Source organism: Corythoichthys intestinalis, chromosome 1 (assembly GCF_030265065.1).
Source record: "Corythoichthys intestinalis isolate RoL2023-P3 chromosome 1, ASM3026506v1, whole genome shotgun sequence".
NCBI classification, from domain to species: domain Eukaryota; kingdom Metazoa; phylum Chordata; class Actinopteri; order Syngnathiformes; family Syngnathidae; genus Corythoichthys; species Corythoichthys intestinalis.
Window position 1 is genome coordinate 23,925,082 of NC_080395.1, and position 14,336 is coordinate 23,939,417.

The 14,336-nt window shown below is 37.9% G+C and overlaps 2 protein-coding genes across 2 annotated transcripts; one reads left to right on the forward strand and one right to left on the reverse strand.

Moving 5' to 3' along the window:
• Positions 1-1,309: 1,309 nt before the first annotated feature.
• On the forward strand, positions 1,310-6,060 carry LOC130920012 (zinc finger protein OZF-like). The gene is made up of 2 exons (XM_057842756.1): positions 1,310-1,627; positions 2,434-6,060. Exons 1-2 carry the CDS (start codon positions 1,507-1,509, stop codon positions 3,672-3,674), a joined length of 1,362 nt encoding a protein of 453 aa, XP_057698739.1. The 5' UTR covers positions 1,310-1,506; the 3' UTR covers positions 3,675-6,060.
• A 2,305-nt stretch (positions 6,061-8,365) lies between these two features.
• On the reverse strand, positions 8,366-12,742 carry LOC130920071 (gastrula zinc finger protein xLCGF3.1-like). The gene is made up of 2 exons (XM_057842933.1): positions 12,345-12,742; positions 8,366-11,707 (listed from the first exon to the last, which is right to left on the reverse strand). The coding sequence occupies exons 1-2, from the start codon at positions 12,454-12,456 to the stop codon at positions 10,698-10,700; spliced, it is 1,122 nt and encodes a 373-aa protein (XP_057698916.1). The 5' UTR covers positions 12,457-12,742; the 3' UTR covers positions 8,366-10,697.
• Positions 12,743-14,336: the final 1,594 nt, after the last annotated feature.

Below are 14,336 nucleotides of genomic sequence, written 5' to 3' on the forward strand. Positions count from 1 at the left end.
TCTGAGGTTCAAGTGCCATTTGAAGACATTAAATTTTCAAAAAAGACACAAACAGTGCAAAGTGCACATCCTTCTCCAAGTAACCTTAACAAAATTATTTTGTATTTTAGATGGTCTCCAACATTTTTTTCACCACGAACTGATTTAATTGGAAGACTTATGTGGCTCTTGTAGTAATGACAAATAAAGACCTGTACTATTTTGACATACCTTTTCAAAAAGGAAGCCTAGTTTTGTGGGTGTATTATGAAAAGACTACATTATGATATAGATTTGCACAAACACACATTTTTAAAAATTGAGGTATCATTGTTGACATTTTAAAAAATTGAGGTATCATTGTTGGGTGAAATGTGCTAATTTACTTGGATTCCTCTAAATCTGTAACTATCAAACGAGGAAAATTGTGCATTGTCTGTCTGGTTTGAAGGTTCCCTAATTAATAATCTAAAATTGGTAATAATATATTTTATCCCCACAATAGTGACAAGCATGTAAAATTGAGTGGCCATCAGAGAAAGAAAAGTAAAAAAAAGAGTTTTGCCTCCCCATACTGTGCTCCACGCCCAAGTCTTCAACATATAAATATACTGCAGTCAGATCATTTGTTTAAAGTACATACATTTTACATCGTTGTGATATGATCTGATACAATACCTATTTTGATCATTCTGGACAAAACTAAATTTTCACAACACACAATTTAGACATCTTTTTATTTACTTATGTAATGCTCACACTCAGGAGATGGTGTCCATGTAAGCTCATTGGCTGCCGTTGACGGTGCGAGACGTCCATTTCATTTTGACTGGAAGGGGGCGTATGAAGTTTATTCGCCCCTATAGTCAAAATGAATTGGACGTCTCACGCCTTTAATTTCACTTAAACATGATCGTACTCTTCTCAGTTTAAATGAACAGGACTTCTATCCTTGTCAATGGTGTTTATGAAGAAGAATGAGGCAATACTAAAGTTTTAATCAAAAGTTTCCACCACAGATGGGTTCCACAACCCACAGCTACTCCATGTGGGTTATTTTGTGTTTCGCTAAATTTGTCTTTCTCGAAAAACTCGTTCCGCAAATTGAGCTGGGAAATTAATTTTCAGTTGTATCATTCGTGTATGTTATACGTTTGATCATAGACTAGTTTGATATTGCCGTAGACTCAGCTCATGTCGCAAGACATTAGACAAACGACTGTGTGTGTGACGTTTAAATTTTAATTCGTCACTACAATAGAAAGTATTTATATAAAAGTACTGTATTTGTCAGCATTAACTTTGTCCAAGTGGAGGTGCCGTACGTTTCCGTTACACTTCTCCCACCACGAAACATAGTCAACGCGCTTCATTCCTAATTCTTGCCAAAATGAACAAATCCTGTTCGCGCCTATTTGTGGATTGTAGTAGAAAACACCATTAGTTAACCATCGGTTAGCGAACTTACTCGTGTGGGTTGATGTTGAAGCTTCTCTGGCACACTTAGCTTAGTTTAGCGTGCTAGCCATGAAAAACAATCATGCCAAAAGTGTGAAAATGGAAGAATACAAAGATCAAATCTGTCGCAGCGAAGAGCAGGAATGGCAAGGCGTCGACGCAGTTTGCATGGAGTCTCAACACAAAGCAGGTCGCTTTATTTCTTACTTGTTTTGCAGTACTTCCATATACAACGCCGATACCAAATAAGTTGGAAAGTAACATAAATAAAAATGCAATTATTTGCAAAACATGTTCAACCTGTACATAATTGAATACATTACAAAGACGGTCTATATAATGAGCAAACGGATTAACTTAATTGTTCTTTGAAAATGATCATTAACTTAAAATGTTACTTCTGCAACATGTTCCAAAAGAGATGGGACAGGTGGCAAAAAAAAAGGTTGGGGAACGCTCATTAAGCACCTGTTTGGATCAGGCTAATTGGGGATTTATCTTCCATGATTGGGTATCAAACGTTCTTCCCTGAATTCTTCAATCATTCCTGTCATGGACAGTAGGAAGTAGTGTTCTGACACTGGCTGTGTGGTATCAGCCGATGCTGATACTGTGCCTATTCCACATTTTTTTTTTTTTTGGGGGGGGGGGGGGGGGGCATTGCAATTATCAGTACTGCATACTGGATTGACTATAAAGTAATTTCTATCATGACACTGCTTTACTCATTGTCTGCCGTTGACGGTGCTGATGCTAGATGTCCAATTCTTTTAAGTAGGATGGTTGACAGTGAATGAATGAACATTCATTTCATTCAATGCCACCCTCCCAGTTCAAATGGATGGACATCTACTTGTGATAAACTCATTTCATTTCACAGCAGGAGGATGACTGGACGCCACACAGTGTTTAAAGCTCTGGTAGTCAGAAGGGATTACATATTATTTCAAACATTGCTAGTTAATCAGATTAATTTTGTAATCTTGTGTCCCACAGACATCCCTAAGGAAGATCTTGGTCAAGAGCGGGACAAGTTGCCCAGCATTAAACAGGAGGAGGAGCCATACTATGAAATCACCAAGTTTCCATTGATTTACAGTGTAAAGAGTGAAGAAACAGGTCCAAGTGAGGACAGCAGAAGAAGGATGGGGCCTTCTAGCTCACGTCAACACCTGAAACCAAAAGGTGAGCTTGACCACGGTGGACAATTACAATCAGACGGCCTGTTAGCTCCACTCTCGGACAGCGACGACATAACGTCACACTCTTCTGACTATGATGACGACAAAGATGAAAACTCTCATGGCGCTATTGAGTTTCACTCTGACAAAAAGCGCGTAAAATCCTTTAAGAAGTCATCACGGGAAAGAGACACAAGAGAACACTCAAGTGGAAAACCTTTTGCTTGCTTAATTTGTGAGAAACGGTTCTCTAAGAAGTCACGTTTAACAATACACACAATGACACACACCGGGGAAAAACCTTTTGTCTGCTTGGTTTGCGGCCAAAGATTCTCTGAAAAAGGAAATTTAAGTAAGCACAGCAAAAATCACACTGGAGAAAAACCTAACGCCTGCTCAATTTGCGGCAAAAGATTTGTTAGAAATGATCATTTGAAAAGGCACACAAGAAAACACACTGGAGAAAAACCTTTTTGCTGCACGGTTTGTGGGCAAAGATTCTCAATGAAGGCAGGTTTAAAAATACATACAAGAACCCACACTGGGGAGAAACCTTTTGCTTGCACAGTTTGTAGTAAAACATTCTCCCAAAAGGCAAAGTTAAATGAACACACAAGAGCACACACTGGGGAAAAACCTTTTGCCTGCTCTCTTTGTGATAAAAGATTCATTAAGAAAGAATATTTAAAAGAACACACTAGAACACACACTGGAGAAAAACCTTTTTCTTGCTCAATTTGTGGCAAAACGTTCATTCAGAAGACACATTTAAGAAGGCACACAAAAACACACAGTCAGGAAAAACCTTTTGCCTGCTCAATTTGTGGGAGAGGGTTCATTCAGAAGGTACATTATAGAATGCACACAAGGACACACACTGGCGAAAAGCCTTTTGCCTGCTCAGTCTGTGGGAAAAGATTCTCTGAAAAAGGAATTTTAAGACGACACGACATAACTCACAGTGAAGATAGGCCTTTCATCTGCTCACTTTGTGGTAAAAGATTCAATCTGAAGGACACTTTAGCCAAACACACAAGGACCCACACTAGGCAGTAATCTTTCAATGGCAATGTGTGATACATTGTTTGAGGAATTCTGAGTTTTTTCTTTTTCCAATATTGGATAAATAGTTGTGATAATATAGTGTGTTTGACTCATTTAATGAAAACTGTGGTGTCCCATGATGATTACTTTTCTACTGGGTATGAGAATTGTAGACAATAACTCATTGGCTGCCACTGACGGCGCTAGATCTCCAAGCCATATTTACTGAGAGGGGCGAATGATGGATTTGACGTCCAGCACCGTCAATGGCACTGAAACATAAGCACTCACAGCCAGTCCTCCCAATTTAAAAAGTGTAAAAAAGTAAGCTTCAAAAAAGGTTTTTGAAGTATCGGCCCACTGACACAAATGGGCGACTTTACAACATATTGACTTACAAAAAAAGTGTATTTTCTGATATTTACAACTCTGTAGCGACTGGGTAGCAAACTAAATGAATATTTCTGGAGTCTGATCAAGCAGACAGATGCCCACCTAGTTCCAAACTCTTCCATATACTGACATTTCAATGCCTGAACATTTTACTTTAATAAATATTAGGGCTGTCAAAATTATCGCGTTAACGGGCGGTAATTAATTTTTGAAATTAATCACGTTAAAATATTTAACGCACTCAACGCATGCACAGGACGACCTACTCATGCATTGCCGCAAACTGACTAAAATGGCGCCGTTTTATGTATATTGAGAGGCAGAGACAAGTGAGTGGAGTGAAAACCGGTACAAAGAGCCGGCTCTTTGAAGTGAACGATGAGTGCCGGCACCATCTCTCGAGAGCCGGCTCTGTAATTTTCCCTCTCTCTCGCGCTCTCTCCCTCTCTCTCTATGTCGCTCTCTTTTTCACGTGTCTGAAACGAGGTTTGGCAGTGGCTCAGCGGCTGTGCTCAGAGAGCCATAGAGAGGGAGAGATGAAGAGAAAAGGGAGGGGCGAGGGGCTTGGTACTAGGTACTGCACGCTGAGCAATGAGCACATGCTCCGTCACGTCTACGCAACCACAGACAGATACAGGAGGAGGAAAGGACGACACACGAACGAGGTTTGTATGCCTTCAAGACGAGGCACTCATTGGGGCCGTGCTACTTATTGGCATATGCTTTGGCATCTCTTCCACAACAATTATAACTATTGTGGTGAGTGACGTGGGGAAGAATGACAGGAGATAAACTTTTTCTTAACACCCTGTATTGAACATAACGCAGAGAAGATATACCATTTGCAGCCACCACTGACATTCATGTTGCCCAAAATTTTACAAATTTTATTAAAACGAAAACATACAGAGGGGTTTTACTTTTAATATAAAATTACTATAACTCGTACTCACATTTATCTTTTGAGAATTACAAGTCTTTCTATCTGTCGATCCCTTTCACAGAAAGAATGTTAATATTAATGCCGTCTTGTGGATTTATTGTTATAATAAACAAATGCTGTACTTATATACAGTATGTTGAATGTATATATCCGTATTATCTTTCAGTTCCAACAATAATTTACAGATAAATATGGCATATTTTAGAGATGGTTTGAATTGCGATTAATTGCGATTAAATACGATTAATTAATTTTTAAGCTGTGATTAACTCAATAAAAAATTTTAATCGTTTGACAGCCCTAATAAATATTATCTTGTTGGAGCGTTTGTGAAGGATGATCAGTGTTTTTTTTTTAAACAATGAAGATGAATCAGTGGATGATGTTTTTTCCTTGTCATATTTCACAATATTTCTTATCATTTGTCAATTGCTATTATTCAATGATGTTCCACAATGTGAACTGTCATATTTTCTTTGTAGATAATTTGGACTTATCTGTTTTAGACAAATGGTTATTGGGAAATGTATTAATTGTGCAAAAAGGAGTCATAGTAGTCCTTTTTTTGAAAGGTTTTATGCTTGTGATATGATACAGGAAAGTATGTTAAGAAACTGTGGCGATATTCCCTGACTTTTTATTAGCTTTGATAATGCCTTTAGATACTGTATATGTAAATTGATGGCTTAATTTTTCTGTAATGGAATTCTTGTTTTAAAAAAATCAATTTCAATTTGTTATAGTTCTGTTGTTTTTTGTTGTTGTTTTTTTAAAAAAAGGGGGGGTTGCATTTTATAACTTCATTGAGGTCTGCATGAAACCTTATTAAAAGTATGTAGTGTTGTTCAATTAAAAACAAATTTTATATTTTTTTTTACTGAATTTAACATCTGGTCTCAGAAAGTACTGTGCTGGAAATGCAGTTCTTCCATTGTGACAAGTGGTTATTTGTATGGCCTTTCTACCAATTGGAAGCAGTCTGGTCATTCTCCTCTGACCTTTGGCATAAATAAAGCGTCTTCAGAACTGCCGCTCACTGGATGTTTCTCTTTTTTTAACTATTCTTCGTAAACCCTAGGGATGGTTTAGCACAGGGGTGGGCAAACTATTCCACAAAGGGCCGCAGTGGGTGCGGGTTTTTGTTGCAACCCATTAAGAGGACACCTTTTCACCAATCTGAAGTGCAATCAGTCGATTGCAGGCAGGTGCTTTTCATTTCTGCCGAAACCTCATTGGATAAACTATTTAAACTATCTGTGCTGGGTCAGTTGAAACAAAGACCAGGACCCACTGCGGCCCTCGAGGACCGGTTTGCCCACCCCTGGTTTAGCATAAGAATCCCAGCTGGTCAGCAGTTTCTGTAATACTCGGACCAGCTCGTCTTGCAGCTACAACCACGTCACGTTGAAAGTCAAATCACTTTTCTTCTCAATACTGACACTCACTTTAAACAGCTGCAGACAATCTTGGCCATGTCTACTCAATTCATTGATTATAAATTTGCATTATTATTGAATAGGTGGATAGGTATGCCTAAGTGGCCGGTGAGTGTATATACTATAGATAATACTGTATATTTACACACACACACACACACACAACTACGGTGAAATGTTTAGAGAAACTTATCTCACCCTACTGAATGTTGAAGTGTCTCAAAACGGGCCAGGTGTACACACACATCCTTTGGTTGAACTCATTTTTTTACATACAGTGCCTTGCAAAAGTATTCGGCCCCCTTGAATCTTGCAACCTTTCGCCACATTTCAGGCTTCAAACATAAATATATGAAATTTAATTTTTTTGTCAAGAATCAACAACAAGTGGGACACAATCGTGAAGTGGAACAACATTTATTGGATAATTTAAACTTTTTTAACAAATAAAAAACTGAAAAGTGGAGCGTGCAATATTATTCGGCCCCCTTGCGTTAATACTTTGTAGCGCCACCTTTTGCTCCGATTACAGCTGCAAGTCGCTTGGGGTATGTTTCTATCAGTTTTGCACATCGAGAGACTGACATTCTTGACCATTCTTCCTTGCAAAACAGCTCGAGCTCAGTGATGTTGGATGGAGAGTGTTTGTGAACAGCAGTCTTCAGCTCTTTCCACAGATTCTCGATTGGATTCAGGTCTGGACTTTGACTTGGCCATTCTAACACCTGGATACGTTTTTTTTTTAACCATTCCATTGTAGATTTGGCTTTATGTTTTGGATCATTGTCCTGTTGGAAGATAAATCTCCGTCCCAGTCTCAGGTCTTGTGCAGATACCAACAGGTTTTCTTCCAGAATGTTCCTGTATTTGGCTGCATCCATCTTCCCGTCAATTTTAACCATCTTCCGTGTCCCTGCTGAAGAAAAGCAGGCCCAAACCATGATGCTGCCACCACCATGTTTGACAGTGGGGATGGTGTGTTCAGGGTGATGAGCTGTGTTGCTTTTACGCCAAACATATCGTTTTGCATTGTGGCCAAAAAGTTCAATTTTGGTTTCATCTGACCAGAGCACCTTCTTCCACATGTTTGGTGTGTCTCCCAGGTGGCTTGTGGCAAACTTTAAACGAGACTTTTTATGGATATCTTTGAGAAATGGCTTTCTTCTTGCCACTCTTCCATAAAGGCCAGATTTGTGCAGTGTACGACTGATTGTTGTCCTATGGACAGACTCTCCCACCTCAGCTGTAGATCTCTGCAGTTCATCCAGAGTGATCGTGGGCCTCTTGGCTGCATCTCTGATCAGTTTTCTCTTTGTTTGAGAAGAAAGTTTGGAAGGACGGCCTGGTCTTGGTAGATTTGCAGTGGTCTGATGCTCCTTCCATTTCAATATGATGGCTTGCACAGTGCTCCTTGAGATGTTTAAAGCTTGGGAAATCTTTTTGTATCCAAATCCGGCTTTAACCTTCTCCACAACAGTATCTCGGACCTGCCTGGTGTGTTCCTTGGTTTTCATAATGCTCTCTGCACTTTAAACAGAACCCTGAGACTATCACAGAGCAGGTGCATTTATACGGAGACTTGATTACACAGAGGTGGATTCTATTTATCATCATCGGTCATTTAGGACAAGATTGGATCATTCAGAGATCCTCACTGAACTTCTGGAGTGAGTTTGCTGCACTGAAAGTAAAGGGGCCGAATAATATTGCACGCCCCACTTTTCAGTTATTTATTTGTTAAAAAAGTTTAAATTATCCAATAAATGTTGTTCCACTTCACGATTGTGTCCCACTTGTTGTTGATTCTTGACAAAAAAATTAAATTTCATATCTTTATGTTTGAAGCCTGAAATGTGGCGAAAGGTTGCAAGATTCAAGGGAGCTGAATACTTTTGCAAGGCACTGTAGCTGTGATCTTATACAATACTTGTTTTGACAATTTTGACACAACTCAAATTTCACAGCACACAATTGTGTCATATTTTGTTTACTTCTATCATGCTGATATTTAGAAGAACAAGAGAAATGATCACAGGAGACATGATTTTTTATTAGCTGACTCAAGCAAACTATGTTAACAAAAACCATTCATTTAGTAACACAAGTAGTGAATTAGAAGACATGAAAAGTTCAACTAAGGCAGGATAATAGACTCCTTCAATGATTGAAGAATGGTGTATCATTGGAAATAGCTGAATTGAAAATGAAAAGGGAAGCAAGCAAAATTTAGGAATCATAATTGATGAATGTGGAGGTCAAATATAAATGATACAAAAGGATAGTAAGCGCTCTATCACTACGCTAATACATACATACATACATACATAGAGTAAATATGTAAGGCATACAGCCCAAAAATAAGCGTTGTTGACATTAGACGATGCGTGTTGGAAATCTGGGGATCTTTGAGAAACCCTTAAAAATAATTCATAATATTCGCAATAGAGATCCTTAATTTATTCTTACTTCTGCTTGTGTACATTTTAAATGTAGTGTTTTTTATTATTATTACAGACTGGAGGCCTGTCAAGTGGCCACTCATATTGATGTTGTTAGTGCATACATTATCGTTTTGAGCTATTCTTTCATTATTCATGGACCGATCAAAATGGAATTTGGTAGGTATATTCTAGGATTATATATGCACTGATCTTAGGAGCCCGATCTTTGATTTTTTTTATTTTTATTTTTTTTTAAGGCCTGATTAACCTTTTCATGCATGGATTATGATTTTTTTAAACCCTTACTTGGAACTGATTAATTGATTTTAAACGTTCATTCATTTGCCCTCCCAGTCAAAATAGATTGGACGCGTAGCAACATCAATGGCAGCCACTTAAATACTATGAAAAAAAAAAAAAAGAATCAACTACAGTGTTAGTCTGAGCAATAATCAGTGTGTAATTGTTTTATTCATTTAAATTTCATTAATTCAGTTTTTTTTACATTGTATAAATTTACAACTTTATTAAAACTATATAAACATACAGTGGGGAGAACAAGTATTTGATATCAAATACTTGTTCTCCCCACTGCATGTGTGTGTATATATATATATATATATATATATATATATATATATATATATATATATATATATATACACACACACACACACGTATATATATATAATGTGCTAAAGATTAGAGGTGCACGATAATTATCGGTCCGATAATAGGAATTATGACGTCATCCCAATAAATCCAATAACATTATCATATATAATATTTTTGGCAAGGTGTCGGTGGATTGGGATGTGTGTGTTTGAGTTGTTTAATGGTCCCAGACCACAAAAATCTCCTCTACTGTTGCACCAAATGTTTTATCTGCTGACAAAGCACAATACCTGTTGGGTCTATGTTTGTTTTAGTTCAGTGCTCATTGCTCAGGGGAATACATCGTCAGTGATATTTACTAATTGATTGTGATTGACTCAAATTATGTTTATTTGAAAAAATAAATATGGGCACTTTATTTGAAGTCAAAACTGTTCGTCTCTTTGTATTGTTCATTATAATAATTTTCATGTCGTCATGAAAATTCTGGTTAGGTCAAAGGCAAATCTATGCTGAATCCACCACTAGTATTTTTGGCCTACAGGTGTTCAAAAACCCATGTGAATATACATTTTAAAACTATACATATACTATCGGTTATTGTATCGGTATCGGCCTTGAGAAGCAGGAAGTTATCGATATCGGTTTCAAAAAATGGATATCGTGCACCCCTACTAAAAATTAAAATTAGTTCCTTGATACCGATTGTACCAAATTAGTCACAAACCAGATCACAGATTACTGTAGATTATTTATTATCATTTTTTATGTATTTAAATAACTTTCGCAACTTGATTTAGCATCTAGTGTAACACAAAAAAAAAAAAGATTCTTTTTTGTTAAATCAAGGGGTCAAAAAATATATAACCATAATTGCTAATATATATATTTTTTTTTTAATGAACAAAAGTTATTCAATTATATAAATAAATAAAAAAAACAATAGCCACTTGCTCTATAAAGGATTTAAGTTCTTAAGTGTCAATCTTTGAATAGCTGTCCACTGTAGTGACCTGTCCCTGAATTTGTGGAATTATACTTGTAGTTTGGAGTTAGCCAATAGAAGGCAGCCTACTTTAGGTTGGAAATTCGCCAGTAGAGGACATTCTACTTTGGTTGGAAATTTGCCAGTAGAAGGCTGCCGTCAGAATGCGTGTTGAACACAACATCCTCGTTTACGCCACAACACACTAAAATTTAAAGGCTTCTAACTAGTGTGGGATATTGTGTGTTTTGCTAAATTTTTCTTTCGCAAGAATCTTCTACCGCAAACTGAACAGGGAAACCATTTGTTATCTGTGTGTGACCTTAAGTGACTTTTTAAATTTCCCTTCCGTTTGAATCTTTTACCACAATGTGTACAGTCAAAGGGTTTATCTGCAGTGTGAGTTATGCCGTGCCTGTTTAAAGCTCCATTTTCAGAGAATCTGTGACCACATACCTTACACACAAATGGTTTTTCACCAGTATGTGTTCTTATGTGAATTTTTAAATATCCCTTCTGAGCAAATCTTTGACAGCAAATTGAGCAGGAGAAGGGTTTATCACCAGTGTGTGTTCTTAAGTGTACTTTCAAGTTGTTCTTTCTAGAGAATTTCCTCCCACAAACTAAGCAGGAGAAAGGTTTTTCTCCAGTGTGTGTTGTTGTGTGAATTCTCAAAAGTCCCTTCCTAGTGAATCTTTTACCACAAACTGTACAGGCAAATGGTTTTTCGCCAGTGTGTGTTCTTGTGTGTATTGTTAAAAGTGACTTTGTGGAGAATGTTTTCTCACAAATTAAGCAGGCAAAAGGTTTCCCCTCCATGAATTCTCTTGTGTCTTTTTTCTGCGATGACTTGCTGAAGTATTTCACACGCTTTTTCTCAGGGTGAAACACAATGTCATCCTCATCATAGTTAGAAGAGTGTGACGTTTGCCCGTCACTATCCGAGAGTGGCGCAAAGTCTGATTGTAATCCTCCACAGAGGTCTCCCACATGTTTTGTCATCAGGTGTTGTTGATGTGAGCTGCTGCTTGGAGGCTCCGCCCCCCTGTTCTCCTCACCTAGAGCTTTGTCTTCATCCTCCTCACTCTTCACATTGACAATCAATGTAAACTTGGTTATTTCATCCTCCTGCTCTTCTTCTTTAATATTGGGCGTCTCTGGCTTCTCCTCCTGCTTAATTTGTCGAGACTCGGGTTCGTGCTGCTCGGGATGAAGATCATCTTTGGTGACTTCTGCAGAACACATTTTATGTCACAACATAAAATAAAATAGAATAGCCTTTATCATCATTGTAACATTAAAATAGGAAATTGTGTTGCTCCCTTGTGCAAAATTAAAGTAATTATCATATTCTGATTTAAAAAAAAACATGTCCAGATTGCTAAAATTTGATTATTTGGTAACACAAATGTTGTTTTAACTGCTTTGTTAGAATGATATGAACCAAAGTAATTTTTGGTATTATTTGGTATAATTTTTGGCGTAACGTTAAAAATGGCCGCGAATGCAGCGATTCCAAAGTACACACTACAAACTTTCTTTAAAGATAGGGATATTTACTTAAGTTTGATCATGTAAAGACATGTACAAAAGTTCTCAGACACATCCTACCATGTTAGCTGCACACAGCAACTGCACCCCGCGCTCTCACTGTTAACGACTTCGCCGTGTCGTTAAGTATTAATTTACGCCATTTTCGAGTTGCACATGTATGTTTATGATGTATTTAGTTTAGTTAGCACCTTTGGATAACATTGTGAGTTCAACTGAATGTAAAAGAGGGCATTTTCAGCGCTACAAAAGCTTTGGCAGCAAAATTTTATAAGGGAGCAAATTTTGACAGAACAAAAAGGTTGAATGTGAATCAACCTGCTTTGTGTTGCGGTTCCTTGGAAACGGCGCCCACTCCTTCTCTTTCAGTCTTCTCGCTCCGATAGATTTCATCCTCGTATTCTTCTTCTTTTACTGTTTTGGCACACATTTTCACAGAAAATAATCAAAATATTGATCTCTGTTCAGCAACGAAAATCGCGCCTTGGCTAGCTACTTAAGCTAAGCTAGTTGAGCCTGAAAAGCTCTATCGTCAGCACAAAAAAGTTCCACCAAGCTTTAACATGGGGACGTTTACGTTCAACGAGCACTTAATTGGGTACTTATTTGTGAAGATTGCTTTGTAGAATCGCGTTTGGTTAGACGACACCGACGCTGACGACCGACGCAAACAAGTCAGAGGTAAGTCACTTTAGGGACCGGATTTTGCGTTAACAGAACCGGTAGTAGAAACGATCGGGCGCTGGAACTTCAGTGTAAGATGTTATGTTTGGAACGAAGTGGACGACCCCAGAAATAAAAGCAAAGCACTCTGAAACCTTTCTTGAGACGTTTTAATGATGACGCAGTTTCTTACTTGGAGATGATGATGTCATTGTCATTGATGATGAAAGATAATAAAAATAAAAAGGCTCGTATGACATAAGATATTTCAAAAACATTTTATATATTTAATAGTGGCTGATCCCTCTGACATCTGTGTGTTGTTTGTTGTACGTCATGTTGTATTTTTGTATAATGTCATTTTGTTTTTGCTATAGACCCTACTCACCAACGTCACAGAATGACGTGTCGCTGTACCCGGCCGCCATATTGTCCGTCAGTGTTTATCCGTATTCTCAATGGTTTCAATTTGTTGTGCAATTTATAGTGCAATTCATGGAAGCCCCGGTGCTTTCAGACGCTGTAAACTCAGTGGATGCGTTGCATAAAAGGCGTTATGTGGAATAGCTTCAGTCTATCCATTCGCCAGATCCATATTTGATGCCTAACTCGATATTTTTCGACCCGCTGTCTTCGCCCTCTCTGCCTGACATCTGCTACCCTGATATCTACAACTATCTTGTCCACACAAAATCAGCCTATTCTCACAAAAGTTTGAAAAACTTAAGAGCAGCACTCTAAGCAACATTACCCCGTGTGACCCTTTACTTCCAATTTTCTAAAATGGCGACAATCAATAAAAAAAAAGTTGACTGCAATGGCCGACGCTTCAAGGATAGGTGGATATTGGACTATTTCTTCAATAAAACACGCAACAACTGTGTCTGCCTCATTTGCAAAGAGAGTCGCTGTTTTCAAAGAGTTCGATGTGACGCAATGTTATCAAACAAGACACGCCAACAGTACGACAACATTACAGGGAAGATACGCAGCGAGAAATCAGAGCAACTTGAAGCTAGTTTAATTTCACAGCAGCAGTATTTCGCAAGAGCCCGAGTGTCGAAAGAGAACGCCACAAAGACGAGATTGTTGAAATTATGAATTAAAAAAATTATAAAGCAAATGTGATACACAGAAGGGCTTGCTAAAATTTGTTTAAATATATTGTTCTATGTAAATCAGCCAAGGTAGCCCCCCGCATTTTTACCACACCAAATCTGGCCCCCTTTGCAAAAGGTTTGGACACACCTGTTTAACTTCTTTCACTTGGTACCAGCTAAATATTATTCAAAAAATAATGATGGTGGAAGAAATAAGCATCTTGAATTTGAAACTATGTTGTCGGCGATTAGCCTCGCAATGATCTTAATTGTGGTTGTCAGCCCAAAACCCCTATAAATATATATATTAAATGCATCTTACCAGATATAAAATGACTACTACATAATCTGTAGTGATCGTTTGGTGCCCAGTTTTCTCGTCGAATTGCAGCAGTCCATCTCGCTCTCCTCTCCGGGTCTCTCGGAATACGATAGAACTTCAACTCTCTCCGTCTATCTTCTCTGTTATTGCAACCAACCGCCACACACGCCTTCACCATTTTGATTATTAATGTTAACGAGCAGAAAAACACGCCATAATAGGAGG

What these genes read in the sequence shown, in the direction of transcription:
- LOC130920012 (XM_057842756.1), top strand. Translation starts at nt 1,507, where the DNA reads ATGAAAAACAATCATGCCAAAAGTGTGAAAATGGAAGAATACAAAGAT. An exon ending in GGAGTCTCAACACAAAGCAG is followed by an intron (nt 1,628 to 2,433) that starts GTCGCTTTATTT and finishes TGTGTCCCACAG; the next exon opens with ACATCCCTAAGGAAGATCTT.
- LOC130920071 (XM_057842933.1), bottom strand. Translation starts at nt 12,456, where the DNA reads ATGTGTGCCAAAACAGTAAAAGAAGAAGAATACGAGGATGAAATCTAT. An exon ending in GGAACCGCAACACAAAGCAG is followed by an intron (nt 11,708 to 12,344) that starts GTTGATTCACAT and finishes TGTGTTCTGCAG; the next exon opens with AAGTCACCAAAGATGATCTT.